The sequence below is a fragment of the Eriocheir sinensis genome, chromosome 14, assembly GCF_024679095.1.
Source record: "Eriocheir sinensis breed Jianghai 21 chromosome 14, ASM2467909v1, whole genome shotgun sequence".
NCBI classification, from domain to species: domain Eukaryota; kingdom Metazoa; phylum Arthropoda; class Malacostraca; order Decapoda; family Varunidae; genus Eriocheir; species Eriocheir sinensis.
In genome coordinates this window covers 4,765,063-4,791,373 of record NC_066522.1, presented here as the reverse complement: position 1 = coordinate 4,791,373, position 26,311 = coordinate 4,765,063, and the positions used below count along the sequence as shown (strand labels likewise).

Genomic DNA, 26,311 nt, shown 5'->3' with positions numbered 1-26,311 from the left:
AAGGGCACCTGAGTAAACCACTCCTATGGCCTCAGCATCTCATTTAATAAACCAGCAGCCAAGGACACAATTCTTGCCTTACTGCCCAGGAGAGGAAGACACTCTGCCTTCCCTTTCAAAAATGATATTTGAAGATGTTCCTACCAATGTTCTCCCAAACTAGAACCAGACCTTGAACTCATAGAGCCAAGGCCTTTCCTCCAGGGGTTTTGGGACTACCTCCCATGCTAGATAACATAGACTCACAACCACCTTGGAGCAGCAGACAGGCACATAAAATAGGACACTAATTTAGCCTTGGACCAACTTTACAGCATAAAAGAGTCATATGTATTTATCTGCATGTATATGCTCCCTATCATGACCAAATCATGTTCATTAATACGTTAATCTGACTCCCGCCTCTCGTCTGTGCTCTGGTAAACCCACAGGGAACCCTAGTCCCCGCCACCTCCAAGGTATTATTGTCAACTCAGACTTGAAAAATTATAATTTTGCAGGTCCTTTGCTATCCTGTTCACACTTACTTGAAGAATAATCATTTACATAATGAGTATTTTTATCTTATAACGTGATAAAATAACATGATTATACCCAAATCTATGTAAATCATGTTATATGGACATGACTTTAACATTACCTTTCATTGCTGTGGCAATCAGTGTCAAATTATCTTTGCAAATTGGCATTGAAAAATAGCTAAGTCACTCCTCTACCCAAGAGATTAAGAGAAAATGAAAATGCTGGTGGTAATAGACAGCAAAACACCCAGCTGCAAACACCCTTGTAGAGATAAGAATCTCTATATGGTTGAATTACAGAAGTGGAAGCATAATAGGGAGATTCACATATACCCTCAGTGCCTAACAGGTGCTGACTGAGTCTTTCGGCAGCATTGTCTCTTGCCACCCATCCAGTCCCCAGCCTGACCCCTCCCTGGCACTCACAACATCTCACTTGCTAACTCATACGCTCACTTCCTAACAGAAGCACTGACCTACTTGTAACTGAACAGACCTGAGCAATAATAATGAATAGAAACAAATAACAAATTGAAACTCAAGACACTGCCATGCTTGTGCATTATGACGCTCTCTCCAGCCACACACTGGTTCCCCGCTGGCAAATGCAGGAGCTTCTACTGCCCCAAGCCATCCTCCTCCCTCGCAAAAAGCAAAAATGGGAGAACATGTGGAGTAAAGCTAAAGCAAACTGACACCCACATGACTAACTATATATATATATATATATATATATATATATATATATATATATATATATATATATATATATATATATATATATATATATATATATATATATATATATATATATATATATATATATATATATATATATATATATATATATATATATATATATATATATATATATATATATATATATATATATATATATATATATATACATATATATGAGAAAGCTGAAAGTAAATGTCAACAAAAGTAAAGTGATGTTTGTGAGCAAAGTAGATGTGAGGTTGTAGATTTTGTATGCCCATATAGAGTGGGAATTGAATGTGAAAAAGAATGCAAAATAATTTTGAATGGTGAAGAAATGGAGGAGGTCAATGAGTTTAAGTACCTTGGATCAGTTATGTGTAAGCATGGTGGTATGGAAGGAGAGATAAGAGAAAGGGCATTGCAAGGAAGAAGGGTGGTAGGGTCTTTGGGACGAATCGTGAATGGCAGAAGTGTGAGCATGGAAGTAAAGGGGGATTTGAGAAGTACAATAATAGTACCAACCCTCACATATGCAAGTGAAACGTGGGCCTGAAATGAAAGTCAGAGGTCTAGAGTGCAGGCAGTGGAAATGAGTTATTTGAGGAGTGCTTTTGGTATGAGTAGAATGGATGGAATGAGTAATGAAGCTGTGGACGAGCATTTTGGAATGTGTCACAGGGGTGAAGGGAAGAAGTGTGGAGTGGTGGAAGAAGTGAAGCGACAGACCTTAAAGTGGTTTGGCCACATGGAGCGAATGGAGGAGAGTAAGATGACCAGAAGGGTGTATATGAGTGAGATAGAGGAGGGAATGCTGAGGGACGACCTCCAGTGAAATGGAGGGATAGGGTGCAAGAAATGCGTTGGGAGAGGGGAAAGATTTTGAGAAACTTTGAGCAGGCAAGGAGAGTGTCTGGATAGAAAGTTGGAAGCTCTTCTGCCATGGCCATCCCTGGTGGGAGCTCCTAGGAGCAGCGTCGATGAAATGATGATGATGATATATATATATATATATATATATATATATATATATATATATATATATATATATATATATATATATATATATATATATATATATATATATATATATATATATATATATATATATATATATATATATATATATATATATATATATATATATATATATATATATATATATATATATATATATATATATATATATATATATATATATATATATATATATATATATATATATATATATATATATATATATATATATACGAAAGGGTTAGGGACTGAAAAAACCTTTCGTTTATCGATTTTCGTATATCAAGCCATTTCCCCATAGGATTGTTAATAAATAGGGGTTAGGGACCAGCGCCAGCAAAAAAAAAAAAAAAAGTTAAATATAACTATGCTTAAAAGCAATTTACTACTCACAATACAATGAAACGCAAGGCTCATAAATAATTAAAACAATTACCATTTCCTGTTCCTTTACTGTTATAGAAATGCATTACATATGTTAGGACAATCCTCTAACTCGTCACTACAACTCATCACTTAACATTGCCAATGTTTACTTCCCAAGCTGTGAAAGGCCAGTTTCGACTCTCGTGCCCGAAACACGTGCCAAACAGTACACCACCGCACCACTCACAGCCCCCCAACCTCCATCACCCTCACGTTTCCTCACGCTGGCTGGGATGTGTTTCGGATTCGAGTCGAAGCAAGGGGTTCACAAACTGGCAACGCTAAGTGATGAGCGTTGAAGTGGAGGGGACATGGACACTTGCTGCCTAATCACTGCGAGTGTGCGTGAGGCTGTTGACGGCGCGCGGCGACCGATATAGACATCGGGTACGAAACAGTGGGCGCGGAAACTGTCGTACTTTTCGTATATGCGAAGCATGTCTTTCGTGAACCGAAAATTGTCCTATAATTTTCACTTTCGTATATCCGAATTTTCGTACTGCGAGCTTTCGTATATCGGGGAGTTCCTGTATATATATATATATATATATATATATATATATATATATATATATATATATATATATATATATATATATATATATATATATATATATATATATATATATACACACAGAAGCCCCCCACTGTTCATGGGTATTTGGTTCCACGAGATTCCCGTGATCCGCAAATCCGCGATCGACGGGACTATAATCAAATTGGGGAAATAGGGTTTCATTCTTCCATCTCGATCGAATAAAAAAATGGATTTCTAAGGCATTTCTAAGCATTGTTATATAGTTTTACATACACATAAATCATAAATTAAATATGGACTGTAATAATTTAACATGTCCAGACAAGGGGTAATGTAGGCTCTGTTTTTCCCTATATATCTTGTGTTTAAGCTACTATTGCTGCTCTCCTGGTGATCTTAATTGTCTGATGTGATGGTTGGTTGTGTTATTTGATGCCCTGACCCGCCCAGTAAGCGAGAGTGAGTGTGTAAATGTTCGTGGCCTCACCATCCTCGCTGCGGCCGCCATCTTGTTTGTTTTGCTTCGGGTACACCAGTGTTGCCAGATCATAGTACTTAGCACATAGTATATTCCGTTTCCTGACCCATAACTATTGCATAAAACATCCCTTATTAACGGTTTTAACAATAACTTTAACTGAATATCGTTATTAGTGCAGGGACAGCGTTGCCAAGCTTGAAAGACCCGAAAAGCATCTATGTGTATCATACCTAAGGAATATTTCGCATACTTTAACACTGTAATGTTCCATTTGGGAGGGAAAGAGATGTAAAGTTATTCCAGTTTTATTAATTATGTTTTCTGTGTCCCAGATTAATGAGTTTTCACTACAGTGCACGTAGGATAACTGTGGTTCTTAACCACCATGATCCTGTCAGCCAAACGTCAGACCCACAGGGTGCGAATAGCACTGTGGCCTTCCGTGCATGAATATGACACTTAAATTGAATTCTGATGTTTAGAAAGCAAAAATAAGTAAGTTTCCTTTTGAAAGAGACAGTCCCGTACATCCAGCCCAAGATCCAGCCCCAGGGGCGGTTTCTTTGTTTACATTGCGCAACGTTTGAGCTGGGCGCTACAGACCGCGTATACGCAAGTTTTCATCCACGTTTGTCGGGGGGTGTCGCAAATACTCTACCCACGTATAAGCGAATCCGTGAAGTGAGGCCATGAACGGTGGGGAGCTTCTGGATATATATATATATATATATATATATATATATATATATATATATATATATATATATATATATATATATATATATATATATATAATCATTATGATAAAGTTGCCAGGTCCTTGATGATCCAAAGCTGATATCCAGTGACTTGGGATAGAAAATAAGTTTGCATATGAACTTGGGTAAGCATGAGGATTTGATAATGAAAGAAGTCTTTCAAAATTCTCAGTGAAATGAATAGAAATATGTTTAAAGCTTGGCAGAGTTGTATTCAAATATTTACTGGTGAACTCTAATGATAAATTTCAAGTTTACAGGGAATTTATTTATATCATATAATGATGTCATGTTGCATTCAATGCTTGTAATGTCAGAATTTGCAGCGTTTACAGGGAGTTTATTTATATATTATGATCTCATGTTACATTAAATGCTTGTAATAATGTCAGAATTTGCAGAATTTACAGGGAGTTTATTTATGTATTATGATCTCATGTTTCATAAAATGCTTGTAATAATGTCAGAATTTGCTTTTGGTTTGAAGTGAGTAGGAACATATCGTATCTAATGATTGTATGTAGAATCACAGGGTTGCAAGTAATATGGTAAACAGGAGAAACTTATTGAAATTTGTATTAAAGGTGTAGAGATAACTACTCCATTGTATTACACACATGTACGTTATTGATGTTTTAGTTTTCTCTTTGAAAGTGGCACAATTTCTCTCAAATTCCTTTCATCAAATAATATAGATTGGCTTAGCTTTCAAAATTTACCATGTACCCTATACCAAACTGCATCTAGGGACCAATAATACTTACATTCATACACCATCTCTGCAAAAATATTGATCCCATCACTTCTTTGAGTTCTTTGTAAAACTCTTTCATGTAGGCTGCACTCCAGCCTTTCCTTGAGTCACTCCAGCATTTATTGTACGTCTGGTATCTCCTTGGATACTAAGAGACTCGCTAAAGCATTGAACTTACCTGTTCTCCCCGAGGCTGTTTGCACCTCATACTTCATAAAATCTTTGCTTGTTCATTACATATTACTAGTGTCATCTTTTCACTTGAAACACCCTTATATGCCTAGAAAGTATTTAATTTAATAAGTGAAAACATCACTTAAGAAAAAATTGCTACAGGATGGGGAATTGCAACAATCAAGTGCCTTAAATCTGCTGCTGCTGCCAACCCTGACTCAGTTTCCTACCAGAAAACCCTTCCCAGGATGACCTGGAAAGACTACTAATGAATTGATAAGAGTCTAAGGTGAGAAATATTCAAGAATCCACAGCAATCACCAGATAAATTTAAGAAAGCTTAACAGATGCTACTTGGGAATGTGTCAAAGAAAACCCTTCAACATCACTTGCAGAAGGCTCTTTGTCTCCCTTCACCCACCTGCCAACAAATCTTTTGTAACTGAAGGGATGAATTAGTGATTGATGCTTGCCAAGAAGTATCAGCATTGGACTCCTGATGACTGATTTAGAGTTATGTGGAATGATAAACCCACCTTTCAATGCATGAGTGTGCCAAAGGCAGGTAAGTAGGCCTCTTGGTGTTAGCTGCTATGACAGAAAGTTTACTGAAAAAAAACTACAAGCACTCAAACAAGTTATGATTTGGGATATTTGGGGACAGTTTTGTGTAAGTATGGAAGGTGAGGTGAGGGAGAGAGCAGTGAAGGGCAAACAAGTGGTAGGTGCATTGGAGAGAGTTATGAGAGAAAAAAGTGTGAGCATGGAGGTAAAGAGGGAAATACGGAACAGTATTATCCTGCCAACTCTGTCATATGCATCAGAGATGTGGACATGGAATGCAGCACAACAATCGAGAATACATGCAGTGGAAATGAGTTGTATAAGAGGTGCACGTGGCATTTCAAGTGGGATGGAGAAAGTAATGTAAGCATGTATGAGAGGTTTGGTATGGGTGTGACAGCAAAAGGAGTGGATTGTGGAGTGGTGGAATGGGTGAAGCGTGGTGTGCTGAGATGGTTTGGACACGTGACGAGAATGAAGGAGAATGAACTTGTGAAGAGAGTGTATGAGGGAAGGATTGAGGGAGGGGGTGTCAGGGGAAGACCACCTGTGAAGTAGATCAATAGGGTGAGCAAGTATTGGAACAAGAGAGTTGGAAGTAGCAGGTTTGAGTGTGCTGAGAGGATGTGCTAGAGCAGGGAGAGATGGAGACACTTTTGCTGTGGCCACCCTCAGGAGGGAAGTTCCTGTAAGGGAGCAGGGCATCGGAGATATAGACAGATAGATAGGCACTGAGGTATTACGTGACCATGTGCTTCCTTTTTATGATATCCACAGATACTCATTTTTGATGCCACACAGAAAAAAAAAAAAAGTGAAAAAACTACTTCAAAAAAATGGAGTCAAGGTTCTGAAGGGGCCAGGAAACTTGCCTGACACATCCATTTGAGAACTGTTGATCATACAAAGAGAAAGCTCCCATACTGTGACACAAGTTAAGTTCCACAATTCATCAACTCACTGAAAAGTATGTGGCTCAATTACGTAACTGTTTCAATTAACTTTTAGCACCACTGCCAAAGTAACTCCAGCTGGTCATAAAAGCAAAAGGAGATGCCACCAAATATTAGAAACGATGAAAATGAAGTTTCTTTCATAATGTTCCTGTTCTACTATGTTATGATCGTATTCTAAGTAAACATAGGAGTGTATCATTGTGGTGACAGGAGGATATCCAGGGGTTTTAACTTTTAATGCATTATGACATGTATTACAATTATTACATAAGATTATGTTCCTCTAATAAAATTTTTATATTTTCATTCCTATAGATTATTAATGAAGGACACCTGCATAATATATAACTTCTATAGTTGTATGTCACAGGAGTGAAAGTTTGTGTTCTCATTGCCTTCACTGACCATCCTGGTGATCAAACCTATAACTTTGCTCTCTTTAATGACCCATATCAGTTCATTAAGTACCCCTGACTGCCTTGAAGATGTTCACAACATTCTAGACCTTTTCCTAATTTCTGTGCTTATACTGTTGAAGTATATGTTCCATTGAGCTATTAAAATCACAACCTTATTTTGAATTGTCCTCCAGCAACTGTGCAGATTTTGGACCTACTGAGAAAACAGAGCTTCTGTATTATGCTCACTGGTAAGACTTGAGGATATGCTTTTCTAATTATCCTTGAAGTGATACTGTTTGGGGATAAAAGACCAGTCTCTGTGTATCCAGCACATAACCTCTAGGATGGAGGTACATTCATTGCACTATCTCTACCCCTCATACTAAAATGCCATGGTTCAATCACACATTTTTGTACTATCAAATATAGAAGTAGCTCAAAAAAGGTACCCAAGCCTTCCAACCTGTGACAAGCATCCACTTTACATTTCTCCCTGAAATCAGGACATCTATAATTCATCTCCCCAAAACTCCTTTATCAATAGAAAATATCAGAAAATATCAATTCTTCCTGAGACATTTTGGATCCAGCCAATAATACCTTCAGCAATATGACTTCATATTTCCCACCTCTCCTTAATTCTGATGGCACTACAGCTGGCACATCCATCATCAAAGCTAAACTCTGTTCAAACTTTCACTGAAAATTCCACACAGGACAGGTCAGGGCATATGCCTCCCACTCAACACCCTCTGACTTATTAAGCCAGGTGTTAAAATTCTTAATGCTGAGTATTCTATCCCTGCTTTGGCCTGAATCCTCTTAGACCTATGTATGGTCCTGATGATATTCCTTCTAATCTTAAAACTGTTAATCTGCACTGACACCCTCCCTACCTGGTCAAACTTTTCCAATTTTACTTATCATCATCTCCTTACTGGAAGTACATTTACATGTATGCATGTACGTACATGCCTCCCACTCAACACCCTCTGACATACAATCTGTTCCCTTCAAACTATGTATACTGTCCCATAGCTCTACTGTCCTGTCTTTCGAAAACTTTTCAAACTTCTTAAAAGGAATTTTTTAAGAATCTATCAACTCGGTTTCCTTTCAAAACACCTAATAGTTTTCACAAGGAGTGCTCTACTAGTCATTTTGCCTTCCTTACTGGTCATCTTGCCTTCCTTACTGGTCATCCTTTCGTAAGCATCTTAGATATCTGAAAAGCTTTGGACTGTGTCACTAATTTGCTTTCTATGCTACCTTTCTGTGGATTCCACTTCTCTTTCTGAATTTTCATCTCTAGTTTCTTTTCTGGATTATCTATACCTGCTGTAGCAAAGTTACTGTTCTGCTTGTGTACTGTAAACAGTGTTGTTTCTCATGGCTCTTGCTTTGTGACCCACTTTTTTTATTAGTCATTAATGATCTCTTTCCAAAATAAACTTTTCTATCCATTTCTGATGACTACATTATTCCACATTTGTTGAGAAAAGAATAGATCAACACAACAGGAAGGTTGGATTCTATGGAATATTTAACCTCTGACCTTTCAATTATTTTGCTAAACTTGATTCTTCCCTCCTTAATACAACCTTTCAGATATCTCCTTTATTCATTGATTACTCACAGCTATCACCATCTACATTAATTATTCTGTGTGCCCTGCATTAAAAAAGAAATCCTCTGGAAACTTCACTTCACATCTGTTGCTCAATCAGTTTCCTTCAGGTTGTCTCAATCAATCGAAGGAGGCATAGACCAGAGAGTGCATTGCCTTGGTCAGGAGTTGGCTGCACCTTCCCTGACATAACAATGTAATACTACATTTTTTTTTTATTGCTTTCACCAATTATTTCTTTTCTTATATATAATATACAAGAGCCTGCCTCCTCCTGTTCGGAGTATGCATTGCAAGTGTAGGGAAGGCCAGAGGGGCTCCCCCCACACAGCTCTAATGGGCAGAGTTGAGTCAAAAGCCATAAATTCCACTGCAGTGTTGCTTCACTTGCCAGCACCTATTGAAGAGGCGGCTCTGGAGGTCGACGAGAAGGTTGTGGGACTCGAACAAATGTTGGTTGTTGAAAAAGTAGGTTCTGGAGGTCGAGGATGAGGCTGCGGAGGTCGAGAAGCAAGATACGGATGTCAAGGAGGAGGTTGTGAGGGTTATGGAGGTCGAGGAAATGGTTCTGCAGGTCAAGGAGGAGGTGGAGGCAAAGGAAAAGGTTACGGAGGTCTAGGAGGAGGTTGTGGTTACTGAGGTCAGGGGCGAAGTTCTGAGGGTTGAGGAGCAGATCCCAGAGGTGGAGGTCGAGGAGGAGGTTGTGGGAGTTGAGGAGATCGTTCTTGAGGTCGAGGGGTAGGTTCTGAGGGTTGAGGAGATTACGAAGGTGACGCGCCCAATTCAAGATGGCGACAAAAATCATGTTCATGACTAATATCGTTAATACGTTGGTGTTAATATGTTGGTGTTTACCTCCATGGTCATAACTATAATGAGTCAGGGAAGAAACAGAAAGAAGGATTGCCTACTTAGGACAAAAAGTGTTCCTAACAATGATAGGAAAAACGGGTCTGAAAATAAACCGTGACACGAGCTTGAAAAAATACGAGCTCTTTAGTCTTTATTCGGTGAGCATCAAATATGGTTCTTCAATAACGACATGCAGTTTTACCCCCATTTTACCATAAAGAATAACAGCAACTCAAATATTTACTGTGGATGTGTAGAAGGAATAGGGAGAGCGGTGATGATTCGGACAGTGGGATGGTCCGGCCATAGCACTTACTGTAAAGTGTATGGAAGTGAGTGCCATGAAATTTTGTGTGAATGTGCAAAACTTTGTTGCCTTGGCCCACAAAGGGACAACCACGCCCTCAGAGCTGTTCTTTTCGATGCAAGTTCGGTGACGCAGCGATGCATGGCGAAGGTATTGCCGTATAACACAATCACCCAGCTCTCGTGCTGGAAAAGGAGTGTGACCACACATTTGTTTTTTATAGAGTCGTGATGATTCGGACAGTTGATTTTTTCATGATTTTTATTAAATTTATATCAATTTAAACATTATAGGTGTTGCAACGGTTATAAAAAGGTTAATTTGATTGATTTATATTCAGATAGTATGCTTGTGAGAAAAGAAGGAAGACCTAATACCAAAATTTTTGAGATATTTCTTGTAGTTTTCCTTTTATTTTTTTCCCCAATAAATATTGAAAGGATGTATACTTTTGTCTTTATACAAATGTTTTGTAGAAGATATATTCTTGTTTATTAGCCAATCAAACTTAAGCTATATTAATATTATGGCGAGTACTATGAGTGTCCGTACCATCCCACCCATAACTGGGCACGATAACATAAAACCTTATAACCGATAACTGATAATGAAAAACCTTATCGGTGATAACCGATATTCGTTAACTGGAGACACAAATATAGGCGATAACCGATACCCGATATAAATTCGCAATTCCGATAATAGCTAGCAATAAGTACGATAGGCGAAAACGATAATATATTGATATTTCAAATAAATAAAAAACATAGATGAACTCAAATTTTCATTATCTGAATTTTAGAAAACTTACAAAACCTGAAACCCACACGTTGACACGTACATATGGACGGTAATACTAGAAACGCCTGAGCCGGTGTTGTGTTATTTGGCGTCCCAACCGTCAAAAGCTGGCGCTTTTGTTTACAAACACCGGTCTCTCGTGAAGTGCGCATGCTCAGACCAGCAAGCTTTTTAACCGTAATTAAGAGTTCCTGGAAGGCATAATCAGACATACAGTACCACTACCACCATCCTTGCTGCTTCTAAAACGACACTCTGTACGAGTTATATTTATATGTACAGAGAGTCGTTCTAGAAACAGCGAGGATGGTGGTACTGTATGTATGATTCATCCTTCCAGCAACTCTTAATGTGTTTAAAGGCTTTGTGAGACTGTACAGGTCTACGCTTACTGGTCTGAGCATGCGCAGTTCACGAGAGACCAGTGTTTATAAACAAAAGCGCCAGCTTTTGACGGTGGGACACCAAATAACACAACACCGGGTGCCTTCAATACCATGGTATGCTCACAAACGAATATGGAATATCAAATTTGAGGCAGTGAATAATAAATTTTTTGGGCAAAGTTAAATGATTTTACTCTTTGATATATTGATTTTTGAGTAACAAAAAAAAACTATTGTTTAATGTCAATGATCGAAATATGAAATCTCTTCACCGAAGATATTTCATACCCCGAAGGTTTTTCATACAACACCGGGCGCCTGGGCCACGCATGCGCAGTAGGGAGGAGACAACGTTTTTTTTTTTCTGAGGCGGAAAAAAAGTAGCGATTATCGCTGGTTTGGTTACAAAAGTAACGAAGATACCGATATATATTTAAATAAGTAGCGGATGGCCGATAACCCGATTTTGTTATCAGCGATAAAGTATCGCGATAACTTATCGCGATAACGCCCAGCTATGATCCCACCCCCCTGGCCGAACCATCACCACGGGTGGGGATGGTTCAGACGATTTAGAAACTTGTTTCATCACTTACACTTGAAAACTGGAAATAGCCACGAGTGTCATATTAGCAGCCTAAAGAGCCAAATGATGAAGGAACATTTTGAAATCAACAAAATTACACTACTTAAACTTTTTTTTCTAAAAATAATTTTCTAAAAAGTGGCCGAATCATCACCGCTCTCCCCTTAATTATGCTGTGTCAATTTTGTTCTCCGAAAACGAACGGTGATTGAAACTAGCACAGACTGAACCAAGGAGAGTAAAATAGTCTTCTTGAACTGGGCGGGGTCGGTGGAGGTCGTTACAAGTCCTCCCGCCCGCCCATCTTTGTATTGGCCGCTGACACAAGCACCTGCAGCGGCGATGATAGGCAGGTGAGCTGAAAAGCGAAGATTCTGGTGCTGTGGTGCCAGATGTTTGAGGAGAGGGCGATTGAAAGTATTGTTGAAGGAAGTATGACTATAAAGTATCATTGTTAAATCTCACCTGGTAGCTATTCCCTCTCGACGGAACATATCTTCGTTAATTAATTTAAAGACAAAAAAAAAGTTCGGTGGGTAGTTTAGAAAGCACATGTAGATTGGAGCTGAGTTAAGCAGATTGGCAGCGAACGAACCCAGAAAAGTCATTCTATAATAGCCACTCAGCGTCTGACCTGGCCACGCTACTTATTTCAAACTCCAGCCGCTTACTTGCACCAGTTTGATTAACCACAATGTTGTAAGATCCTTCACATCCATCATAATTCTGTTTGATGAGTAAATCATATCTCCGGGTTTACAATGCAGTGTAGGGGAGAGCGCTGATAATTCAGCCACTTTTTAGAAAAATATTTTTAGAAAAAAAAAGTTTAAGTAGTGTAATTTTGTTGAGTTTAAAATGTTCCTCCATCAATTGGCTCTTTAGGCTGCTATTATGACACCCGTAGCTATTTCCAGTTTTCAAATGTAGGTGATGAAAGACAAGTTTCTAAATCGTCCGAACCATCCCCAGCCGTGGTGATGGTTCGGCCAGGGACAGGGGGTCCGGGCCCCCCAAAAATCGCCCCCCCCCCCCCCCCCAAAAAAAAAAAAAGTGTATGCGGATAATGGGTACAGAACTGACTTACTTATAATGAGCTGCAACTATAATACGGAATATGTCGTCGGCTGTAGGCATGTGCAGGCGTGGATACGAGGGGGGGCAGATGGCCCGGGCCCCCCCCCCAAAAAAAATATTAGGCTAACTAGATACCCATGAATTTAGAAAACATAAAATATATTTAAGATACCCCTAAAAAGCTAGGGAGCTGGGGAGCGAAGCGCTAGATAGCTCTGGAAGCTGTCCTCCAAACTTAAAAAATCCTCTTCTATAGGTTCCTTGGACTTTACTATGCGGAGGTGGATGGGATGCTCAGTCAAGATTTTTTTTTTTCTTTTTCGGTGTCTGATGTAATTTTTCACTCTCCTGCAGGGCCAGGGCACAACGGGCACGTGCCCAGGGCCCCGTGCTCTTATGGGCCCCGTACTCATCTGACAATCTGTATACTCGTACAGGGCCGTAGTACGCCGTACCCAGGGCCGGGTGGGGCCGGGGGTGTCGGACGACCCCTCTCCCCATCTGGTAAAATGTCCACTTTCTGAGTCAAAACGAAAACTGGTACCTTCCTGTTGCATTTCTGGAGAACTCGGGATTTTCTCTATGTATTTTCAGTATTTAAGTTACGGAATCGTATATTGAATATTATAGAGCAAGATTTAAAGGCCTAGGAAAAAATCCTTGTGATCTCATTCCTCACATGCATCTTGACGACACCGCTGGGCTTCTCATCGCCATACGTGATCCCCGTTTTCTCGTTGGACTGGTTGTAGTGGAGTGTATATTGGCGCATACTCTCGAGCCGAGCCGAACTCTTCAGAGACAAGACGGCGACCTAATGTCAGCCTATGCCACGATTCGTGGCATCGAGACCATTTTTGCCAAGTTCAGAGCAGATGCGGAGAATTATTTCCACGACGTGTTCATGAAAGCGGAAGAGCTTTTGGTTGAGGTGGGGTCATCGCATGACACCATCCCTGTGCCACGACTCTCCGAGCTCGACATCGAATCCTTGACACTCGTGAAGGCGGAAGGGGAGCGCTGGGCATTATCTGTTCAGGTCTTCCAAACTATCAAAGAAGCCCAGACACACGCCAGCACCAGCATGTTCCCCAATCTCGCCATTCTCTTGAAAACTTAATTGACGCTTCCAGTCAAAAACGCGGAAGCCGAGAGGTCTTTTTCAGCATTGAAAAGGCTGAAAACCTATCTGAGGAGTACCGTCGGCCAAGAGCGCCTGAACGCCCGGACTTGCCCTCCTCTGTGTCCACTATGATATCTCCATTTCAGTCGAGAGAGTGATAAGCAAATTCGGCGAAAAAACGCCGACTACTCTTTTGCTTAGTGAGGCACTTGTTGAATACTTGGGAATTTGTAAATATATTTCTTTAGATCAGCCAATCTTTGCAAATGTGTTACCTCAAACCCATGTAAAAGAAGCCCTATAGGAATTCCTTTTTATCTTTAGCTGTGTCTAATTTGACATATTAGCTCTTTTTTGTAAAGGTTAGGCTTGTAATTTATTTATGACCTGTATTATGATCACCCTTGCTGCTATACATATCGAAATAAACATTTAGTTTTCTTCGAATGCTCGTATGGTGATGATTTCTACCTGTTCAAATCTGCCTTTTCACTGGTCGGATGTACAACTTGAATTGTTTCTTGTTATTGCTTGCCAGCTTAAATATTGATTGCACTTCATATATATATATATATATATATATATATATATATATATATATATATATATATATATATATATATATATATGAAAAAAATATTTGTCACATATACGTTGATTGCTCGGGAGTTGCGGATTTTAAGCAAAGAACCGCCATCACTATCCATTGGTCTTCACTGTTTTGAGGCTGTCGCTAACTTATGAAATTTTACCATCGGGCCCCCCCCAAAATTGATTTTCTAGATCCGCCCCTGGCCAGGGAGGTGGGACGGTACGGACACTCATAATACTCGCCATAATATTAATATAACTTAAGTTTGATTGGCTAATAAACAAGATTATATCTACTACAAAATTAACATTTGTTTAAGGACAAAAGTATCCTCTCCATATTTATAGGGGAAAAAATAAAAGGAGAACTACAAGCAATATCTCAAAATTTTTGGTATTAGGTCTTCCTTCACTTCTCACAAGCATACTATCTGAATATAAATCAGTCAAGTTAACCTTTTTATAACCGTTGCAACACCTATAATGTTTAAATTGATATAAATTTAATAAAAATCATGAAAAAATCAACTGTCCGAATCATCATGACTCTATAAAAAACAAATGTGTGGTCACACTCCTTTTTCCAGCACAAGAGCTGGGTGATTGTGTTATGCGCCAATACCTTCACCGTGCATTGCTGCGTCACCAAAATAATTTACATTTTGCTAATTACCATGTTTTTGAAGTGAGAGCTTACGATACACCCTGAAAATATTACATACGAGATGCAAAAAAACATAAAATCGGACTTGCATCGAAAAGAACAGCTTTGATGGCGTACGTGGTTGTCCCTTAATATGGGCCACGGCAACAAAGTTTTGCACATTCACACAAAATCTCGCGGCACTCGCTCCCATACACTTTACAGTAAGTGTCCCACCGTTCGAATCATCACCGCTCTCCCCTAACTACCTTCGACTTATCAAGTGATCACAATTTTTTTTATTTTTTGGCATTTTATTCAAGATGGAATCGAGAAGTTTAAGTAACTATTATCGGAGGTTGTCTGCTACGCGCCGGCGATGTCTTGTGGGCCGAAGTTCCGGACAGACATGCCTGTCTTGCCACCTGCTGCTGTGTCCCTGAGTCCTGATGAAGATGGGGACCCTGCTACTTCTGACCCAGCCCAGGAAAGGTTCAGGACGCTGCCTGGTATGGAGACGTCGAAGGTTGAGGGCAATCCTGTTCCCACCCAGGCTTCGTTGAGGGCGCCGCGGCGTCGATTGTTGTGGCCACTTACAATCAACAACAGTCAACTGCTTCCAAGCATCTCTGGTTCATGTCTCTCCTCAAACATCACCCAGGGGCCTCCCCGCTGTTCAAAGGAGGCAGGACGTTCCCTGCATTACGTTGGACGAAGGGCCAGTGTTTGATATGCTGGTCACGGAAGGTTTTCAAGTGGAAGTTATGGTGCCGCCGGAGGAGGCCCCGAGGGTGGTTATTGTCTTTGATGTGCCCACATTTGTGTCAGTTACCTGCTTGGCTACACCTCCGAGCTTACTGTCGCTGAAGAGACGGTTTGTGGGTCGAACAGCGCGCCCACAACTCCTTGGCTCGGTGCAGGGTGACCTCCCTGATGACGTGTGGATCTGTGGCCTGGGCCGTAAGCGGGTCGCCCCTTTCACACCACCAGAAGGATTTAGCCAACGTCTCGGCTGTACTGGCTCAGGTTGTGGAGCGCCTCACTGCTGTGGAAGCTCGTTTTGCTACTTCTGTATCTCGTCCTCCTGACACGTCTCCTGCGGCTGCTGAGGGCGGGCCCCGTCCTCCTCCTCCCACGTCATCCAGCTGTCACCGGCCCCCTGCCCATAATGCCTTGGAACCTGTCCCACCTCGCTCGATCTGGACTCTTCCACCAACCCCCCCTGGCTCTGGCCGTGATTCCCTCCCTGCCCCAGCGGTCCCTGCTGGGGGTCAGGCAGACTCTGCTCCGGTTTCTGACTCACTTGCTAGCCTCCTGCTTCCCCTTCCTGGCACGGCTCCTGCGGCTGCTGATGGCGGGCCCCGTCCTCCGCCTCTTACGTCAGCCATCTGTCCCCGGCCCCCTGCCCGTCCTGCCTTGGAGAATGCCCCACCTCGCTCTGGACTCTCCCGCTCCCCCCCTGGCTCTGGCCGTGAGACCTCACCTGACCCTGCAGTCCCCCGCCAGGGATCAGGCAGACTGCTTCTGATGATGACTCTCTACCTAGCCGCCTGCTCCGCTTTCAACAATCTATAGCCAGGCTTAGATGAATATTCAGTTTTTACCCCTATATTGCAACCTATGTATGCAGCCCCTTGTGCCTGCCCCCTGCCTTTGTTCCTCTTAAGCTTCATGTGCTCCATCATATATATATATATATATATATATATATATATATATATATATATATATATATATATATATATATATATATATATATATATATATATATATATATATATATATATATATATATATATATATATATATATATATATATATATGTAGAGACATTTTGACAAGTTGGTGAAGGTGAGTAGGGGAAATCAAGGGTCAAATCAGAAGTTTACTCCTGACTGAAAGCATGCTATATTTATACACTAAGACAAATTCCTAACTGGTAACTGCCTAGGCTTCTTCCTCGGTGGTCAGTTCGGGTCATGTGGACCTCGCTTGGGTGAGTGATTTACATAGATTTACATAGAAAATCAGACCACACAGACCCCATGGTCCAGACTTGGTGGTCTGTCCTTAAACCTAAGTGATTTTACATTAATCAGAAGACTCCATAACGTTGCATTTCTACTCTAGTTGATATTAAGTTGAAGGAAGTGACGGTCGAGCTTATTTTTGAAGGAGTCAATCGTGTTACACTGGACCACTGACGGTGGAAGCTTATTCCATTCTCGCACTACAACGTTGGTGAAGAAAAATTTGATGCAGTCTGAATTTACTTGTCTACATCTGAGTTTTACGCCATTGTTCCTCGTGCGCAAAGTGTCATCGATCATAAACAATGTTGATCTGTCTACATTCGTGAAACCATTAAGTATTTTAAAACATTCGATCAGTTTTCCTCGGAGGCGACGATTCTCAAGAGAGAACATTTTAAGTGTATAAAGCCATTCTTCGTAGGATTTGTTGCGCTAGGAAGTGATCATTTTAGTTGCCCGTCGCTGAACAAATTCTAATTTAGCAATATCCTTTTCATTGTGGGAGACCAAAACTGTACTGCATATTCCAAGTGGGGTCTGACTAAACTGTTGTAGAGCGAGTATTACATCTTTATTCTTTTATACATATTTTCTTTTAATGAAGCCCAACATTCTGTTCGCTTTATTTGCTGCATCGATGCATTGCTGTGAGAATTTGAGGTTTGACGCGATTTTGACCCCCAAGTCTTTGACGCATTGAACGCTTTTGAGTTTAACGCCGCGCATTTCGTATTCGAACTTCTTATTCCTCGTTCCAACTTGAAGGACCTGGCACTTGTCTACGTTAAAGGGCATCTCCCATCTATCCGACCAAGCTGAAATTTTGTGCAAATCCTCTTGGAGGCTTTGCCTGTCTTCGTCAGTGAGAACCGAGTTGCCAATCTTTGTGTCGTCTGCAAATTTACTAATGCGGTTATTGGGTCCAACATCCACGTCGTTGATGTAAATAATGAAGAGCACTGGGCCAAGGACCGAGCCCTGAGGGACGCCACTAGTGACAGGCGCCCACTCTGAGTTAAATCCGTCAATCACTACTCTTTGTTGTCTGTTGCTCAACCAATTCGCGATCCATTGGTTTACTTGACCGTCAATACCTATTTGCTTTAATTTGTAAAGTAATTTATGATGCGGGACTTTATCAAACGCTTTCTGGAAATCAAGATAGACTACGTCCAGTGATTTGGTTACGTCATAAACAGTGAAGAGGTCGTTATAAAAGGTTAATAGGTTTGATAGGCAGGATCTTTTGTTTCGGAAGCCATGTTGTGAGTCCCCAATCAATGAGTGGCTTTCAAGGTAATTCACAATTTTGTCTCTAATTATGCCCTCAAGTAGCTTACCTACAACCGAAGTTAGACTAATGGGCCTGTAATTACCTGGTACTTTTTTGTCTCCTTTCTTGAAAATCGGTGTCACGTTAAAAAATCGGTGTCACGTTATGAAAATCGGTGTCACGTCTGGGGTGTGATGGTAGTCGTTGGTGGTCCGCCCCTTTAATCGCCTGCCTTGCCGTGACTGCCGCTGTGATCCTTGCCCATTTTATATCACCTGTTCTCTGGTTAATATTTTCATTCACTGATATATGTAGCGCTTCCAGTACCTTCCTCTGTAGTTTGCTTAGTCCTTTCTCCAAAATCACCGCCCCTTCCCAATTAGGTAAATGCCCCCTCTCGTCAATATGGTTCACATGTGCGCTCGTGTGACGGTGGTGACGTACGTCTGCCTTATGTTCTCTTATCCTTTTGCCCAGGCCTCTGTATGTCTCGCCATAGTATGCACTGTCGCAACCATTACAAGGTATTCTGTACACAACACTATCTTCATTATCATGGTCATCCCTCTTAGATGTCACTAATTCACCGATCTTGGAGAAAGGACTAAGCAAACTACGGAAGAAAGTACTGGAAGCGCTACATATATCAGTGAATGAAAATATTAACCAGAGAACAGGTGATATAAAATTGGCAAGGATCACAGCGGCAGTCACGGCAAGGCAGGCGATTAAAGGGGCGGACCACCAGCGGCTACCACCACACCCTAGACCTCACTCACCCAAGCGAGGTCCACATGACCCGACCTGACCACCGAGGAGGAAGCCTAGGCAGTTACCAGTTAGGGATTTGTCTTAGTGTATAAATATAGCATGCTCTCACTGGTGTAATCATTCCTCTGAAGAAGCTGTACCAAGCGAAACTAGTCAGGAATAAACTTCTGATTTGACCCTTGATTTTCCCTACTCACCTTCACTATATATATATATATATATATATATATATATATATATATATATATATATATATATATATATATATATATATATATATATATATATATCTGTGTATTGTTTTATAAATTCCTGTACTGTATTTTATCTACACTATGTACTGCCTGGGGAAAGGGATGGCATGCTCCTCCCTTCTCCTTTGTTGTGAAAAATCAACAATAAACTTACCAATCAATCAATCAAGTAACTATTATGGTTTCATCTTAAAATATACATTTTCAACTATAGGCTGGAAATCACTGGTAAGGATACTCTTGAAAGGTAATATATATATATATATATATATATATATATATATATATATATATCTATATATATATATATATATATATATAGATATATATATATATTGTGTGTGTGTGTGTGTGTGACTTAACATCAACTTTACTGTAGTGCTGTAAGCTACCCTGGGAACACACATCTGGTGGGATTTTAAGGACTAGTAGAATTCCCATGGATTGTAGAATGTACCGATTATGACAAAACCTGTCGCTTATGTTACTGGATCTGGTGGCTTAACATTAATAACAATATTTGCAATGCTTGCGTGCAAATAATTAAGCATTAATATTACTGACCTTAATTAAGGTTTGTTTCATAACGAGCTGAAAGTCAAAAGAAATATACAGAAAATATGTAAACAAAGTGGTATATTTCATCTTTACACAGGGTGACTGGTGTGGTAGACATGACAGCTGCTCAGCAGACGAAAGCAGGAGGTGGATAAAGGCTTGCTCTGAGAGAGTAATTGTGCATCACCAGCAGTGCAGGTAAAATGTTTTACTGTTTATATATTAAGATGTTCTCTTCCCCCTCCTTCCCCCTCCCCACCCCCCCAAAAAGGGGCCTATGTGGCCTGCTTTAAAGCTTATCAATCAGGCAGCTTAGCTGCCTGATTGATAAGCTGCAGCAGCTATACTTATTTTTTCTCTTTATAAGTATTTATTCTTATATTATTACAATTTGAACAGTACTTTACAAAGAAATAATTTTCTTGTACTATTAAAAAAACGAAATATGAAGTTCTTTAGTGTATTGACTGGCTTGTGATGTGAAGTTATATATAAAACTTCTTTCTTGTGAACGCGGGAGTGAGACGGCTGCGTCTTCGCCCCATCACTTTTCAACACTTGTATTTCGTGAGACGTCAATATATTGTGAGTTTGTAACCGTTTCGCTCCTCCTTATCATCCAGAGCGTCTTGGTCCTCGTACACAAATTTCCTCCACGCAGGTCTTCTTTGATTTCCCTGGTGTTTTCAGCCGGGCACCTCGACGCTTGACACCACTAAAGGTCTCACTCTTATCTGTTCTCTTCGCATTCTTCAACTTTCTTAAGCCTTCGTACTTTCTGCACCGCAAGACATCGTCCTCTTCTTTGAACAGAGGAAAGGTTTAGCTTTTCCATCAGGGGTGTAGACTACTAACTTCAACATTTTCTGGTAGGCTACACATTTGTCAGCTCTCATAACGTACGCCTCTTTCTGTTCGTTTTAGTATATCGCTAAATATTTGCGGCTACGATACTTTCCCAATCATCATGTCAGTTAAAGCTTTCTTTACTGATAATTCTGTGATTTTCTCTACGGTGTCTACCGTCAAGTCGATTTTTCCAGTTAATTTTCATTATCCTCCTTTTTTAATATTTCAAGATCTCATTTCATCGCGCTTTAACCTCTACCGCTTCCGCTTTGATTCCACTATTTTCATCTTAAATAAACTTGTGCATCCTTGTACATCTTATCTCTCTTCATCTGTTTAGCAGTTCTACACATTTTCTTTCTTCCTGCTGAGATGATCAAATCTCATCTCCATTCCCCTCAACAATCCCTCTTAAATGTAGCAATGTCTCGACTTTTTTTTCCCTTAAGCGGCTTTCTTTACTGTAAAAGAAAAAAAATAGACATGTCATTGAATAGTGCCTCCGTTGTGCAGTGGTTAGCGTGCTTAGGTACGGATCCGCAGGCGCGAATTCGAATCCCGACCTGGGCAGTCGGCGTGCAGGTCCCCCGGAAAATAAAAGAAAAGGAATGAGGAGGAGAAAGCTTTGGAAACTAAGTAGATGAGTTTAGGACAAAGTTAGAATGTAAATTTTCAAATAGAGATGAATAACTTGTGAAGAAGAAAAAAAACAAAGAGGAAAACAGTCTTGACGCTGCAACAGAGGTCTGTGTAGTAACATCATTATAAAAGAGGTCGTTCATCACTTCACATGTATGTAGGCCTACTACCTGTCTGTCTTATCAGCGTTAGACTATATCTAATTTTGTTTCTACACCACCATTCTTGTATGTAATTTGTGTATTAGTGTCCTTTTTTTTTAACTAGGCGTTCAACACCTTCAGCTCCTTACAAACTGAACACTTTCACCTTCTTCATTTTGTTTTCATCTACATAACCTTAGCCACAAATTATCACCTACAATCCTTATTTGGCCATTCATTCATTACGCACTCATTCATTACTGAACTTCTTTTGATAGAAGGCCAACCCAACAGGAACTACGATTCCAGGCTGGAGGCTGCAGAACGCTTAACCTCAGACCTTACCAACATTTCCGATTGGAGCAAGAAGAACCTGGTGTCCTTCAACGCCTCAAAAACTCACTTTCTTCACCTATGAACTCGACACAACCTTCCAAATACCTATCCCCTATTCTTCGGCAACACTCAGCTGTCACCTTCTCCTACACAAAACATCATCGGTCTATCCTTAACTCTAAATCTCAACTTGAAACTCCATATCTCCTCTCTCACTAAATCAGCTTCCTCGAGGTTGGGCGTTCTGTATCGTCTCCGCCAGTTCTTCTCTGCACAGATGCTGTCCATATACAGGGGCCTTATCCGCCCTCGTATGGAGTATGCATCTAATGTGTTGGGGAGGCTCTACACACAGCTCTCTTGGATAGAGTGAAGTCTAGGTCTCTTCGTCTCATCAGCTACCCTCCTCATACTAACAGTCTCCTTCCCAGGGGCTTATTTAGGACCTTGAAACATTGGGGGCTTAACCCAGCTCAAAATGCTGCGTGATTGGAGGCGAGAGAAGCGCGAAGTTTTTAGGGTAATTCTGAGGCCTCTCTGACATACATCAGGGCCAATTTATGTGTTATTGTATATAACAGTAACACTGAAAATATGGTAAGTGTGTCATAATAAACTTTCAAGGTCATTATCAAATTATGGTAAAGCATAAGCACATTTAAGCGATTAAGACCGATGTTTCATACATATAAATGTACTGTACAGACAACTTCAAATTAAAATTAATTCTTTCCGGTAAGTTTACTACAGAGAACAAGGCACTAAAAACTGATGAAAAGCAATTGGCCGTTTTTATAATGTACTACAGTAAAATAAGGAACATTTGAGTAAGTGAGCATCAAGTAATTAGCGATCACAAACTACCATCTTTCACAAATTCAGCTATTTTTTTATTAAATTTATTCTTTTACCAAGGAGATTGAAAACTACAACTCAGCACTCTTACATTTAACTCTCTTGTTTTTTGCCCGGATAAAAGGAATTGTCCGTGTCTGGAAATTAGACCGCCAGCACGTTCAATATAATACCCCTGATTTTTTTTATTTTTTTCAACAGAAAGATTAAGCAATTTATTTTGTTAATAATATTAATAGTAATGGTAGCCACAACTGAAGTCTGAAGAAAAAATAACTGTTCACACTCCAGCGGCAACAGAGCGATCGAATTATTTTTTGCTCTACTCACCTAAAAAAGAAGAGAGAAAACTTTTAGCCTTTAGCCTTATAATAGACGTATTGTTTATCCCGTTGTCATAGCCTAGGAAATCATATCACGATAATAAATAATGTGGCCTGTCAGGTTTCATCTCGTGCAGCCTACTACTCTACTACTACTGTTTATAAATTTTAGGTGCTGGTTTTTACTCCTGCCATGTCATTAGTTCCTGTAGGCTGCAAGTTTATTTAGGGATAAAGACTTATTAAAAACTTCTTTTACTGTTATGCTTTTAACTTATTTTTATAGCAACGAAGTTCGATTTCGCGTAATTGTCACGTAACTATATAATGACCACAGGTTTTTGCCTACAGCGAAATATCAATAAATTACCTCTTGAAAGTCGTTGAAAAATAACTGGATCCATTGGAAATTGGAAAAATTACCGTCCCTCGTTCCACTTCGAACTGCTGAATGTTGGAGAAATTCGGTGCAGTGTGCACATTTCCCATCATTACAGTTTACATAACCACCATATTTTTTAAGGAGTTACACGCCAGTCCTCGTCGACAGATCGACTTGGTCGGCTAGATTTCGATCGCCGATAGAGTCGGTCTGTCGGTACCCTGCTACGGGCCGCCTTTGGCAAAGGCCCGTGCTCCCTCGTGCAGGGAGGGAGCAATCTTTTCCCTCTTAACAAGGGCCCGTTTCCCCTAGTGATACTAGGGAATATATCTTGAAAAAAAAATTATATATATATATATATATATATATATATATATATATATATATATATATATATATATATATATAGCCTATACTGAGTGGTCACTCCCACGTGAAGTACAGTGTAGCAGATCAAGAGAAGGAGGACCACCTCGTGGGCTTCCTTGGCAGAGTGGCGTCACGAGGGAGCAAGACACACGTGAACTTAATGCAAGTCGAGGTGTTGTCGAGCATACGTCAATCTTGGTGCAGGCAATATCCAGCTCGTCGACCCTTGTTGCTTTTCGCGTGAGTCTTCAAACATTCAACTATCGACTCAACTACAGTACTTGGCACTCGTCCAAGACTGATAAATTTTTGTTAAAAACACTCCATATAGAAACATAATACATTGCCTTCCAACATGTCTAATAACGCATTCATTTATTATCTTGCATTTATATATTTATCATAAACAGACATGTGAGTGGTCTGGAAGATATAGTGTATACCTACTGCTTCATTGAATATACTGGAGGAGGTATGGGACCAGTGCCTGAGATGGGCCTCGTGTATCTGTGTGTGTGTGTGTGTGAGAGAGAGAGAGAGAGAGAGAGAGAGAGAGAGAGAGAGAGAGAGAAGATGCTGGCGTACAACAAGGCTGTGCTGAGATACAAACTCACGGTGACTCACCTTGCCTACCCCACGCAATACCATGCACCCAGCACTACCACATCTACCTCTTACTATTATCGCTCCTCCTTATTCTTCACCTTCATCCATCCATTAGTAATTTCTCCTCGCTTTTCACTCTCATAAATAACATAAGCTCGTCCCCTAACTTAGTCTTTTCACTGTGTTCTTTCTCTGCACCCATCTACGTATGTACGTACACTGCTCTCATCGCCACGTGCAAGGTTATTTCTCCTCGAATGTCGCCTACCTCCGTGCCTCTGTACTCAAGTTAAAAATACCTTCAGCATGGTTCGTAATTTTTTTGTTTCCGAAGTATTAGGTTACAAATGTCAGCTCAGAGTGAGGGTGACATTGGCTCGGGTTGATTTGCACGAACAGAATAAGAGTTTAATTACAGGCAATGGAAGATAGAACAGCAAATAATGTTTTAAAGTGATTTTTATGTATTTTTTTTTATATATATATATATGTAAGGCGGTCAATGGGGACATTTAATTAATTTCTCATCTTGTTCGCCTGTTATCTTTGGTTTCAACACATCGCATCCGTACTAATGACTCGTGCGCGGTGGACGAGCAAGGCCGGGAACAGTGGAGTCTCGTACTGGGCCACACGTGTCTCGGAACTATTTTTGTAAACTGATAAAAATACGAAGCTGACATCGTCGAGTTACCATTTGTGTTCTCACTGCGGACGGCTGCAGATGACTCGAATATCACTAAATTGCATCTGCAGAGGACAATTAATTGTTACTCTTTTTTTCTATTGATTTACAGTTGGGGAAACGATCTACCGCGCATCTTACATAGGAGCGGCCGGTGTGCGGGTTGGCGGCAGCGGCACTTGTCTGGCTAGATGCTGTGCCAGAGTTTTATATTTCACTCACTCACAAAAAAAAAAGGTTCCTATCTAATGGGATACATAGATACACATGCGACTCTGTTTTGTGAGATGGAGATTTTTTGTTTTTTTCGTAAGGGCCATCCATGACTATGTGGATGTCTTAAAAGCTAACCCCGTCTTCGTTTTTTTTTTTTCAGTCATTGTTTCTTTGCTTACACTTATGCCATTACGCGTATCACAGTTAGTACAGTAGTAGAGAACGATCATCAGCATGGAGGCCTTGGTCTTTCAGTGATAGAGAATTGAACTCGGTCGGCAGTCGGAGTCCTCCCCAGAGTACTGTCGATTAAATTGACTAGCTCAAACGATTTTTTTATTTTTATTTTTTATTTTTTTATGAATGGCTATAGAGCCTTACACCACCGCTCTCTATTTCAGGCGAAAGTTTCTGCTTGCAAATAATTGTCCTTCTAATTAAAAACAAAAAGAAAAGTGACGAAAATTTTTCTTATATACTTTGATCCCATACAGATTAACAACTAGCTTATACCTTTGAAACCCAACTGAAACCTGCCTGTGAAGACGAAAAAAAATATAAAAGTTTAATTACTGTCAGATTACAGCGTCTCATGTTTAAACACACACACACACACACACACACACACACACACACACACACACACACACACACACACAACAAAATTAACATATATCCATACATAGTGTTACATACATATATACATATATATATAT

The 26,311-nt window shown here is 40.2% G+C and overlaps 1 protein-coding gene across 1 annotated transcript in view; it reads left to right on the top strand.

The window, feature by feature from the left end:
• The window catches only part of LOC126998352 (protein abrupt-like), a 464,876-nt gene extending 438,874 nt beyond the window's left edge, over positions 1–26,002 (top strand). Inside the window, exons 9-10 of the mRNA XM_050859870.1 lie at positions 20,290–20,390; positions 25,492–26,002. Of these exons, the coding sequence (XP_050715827.1) occupies positions 20,290–20,390; positions 25,492–25,570 (180 nt within the window). The 3' untranslated portion in view covers positions 25,571–26,002. The remainder of the gene's footprint in view (positions 1–20,289; positions 20,391–25,491) is intronic.
• The last annotated feature ends 309 nt before the right edge of the window (positions 26,003–26,311 follow it).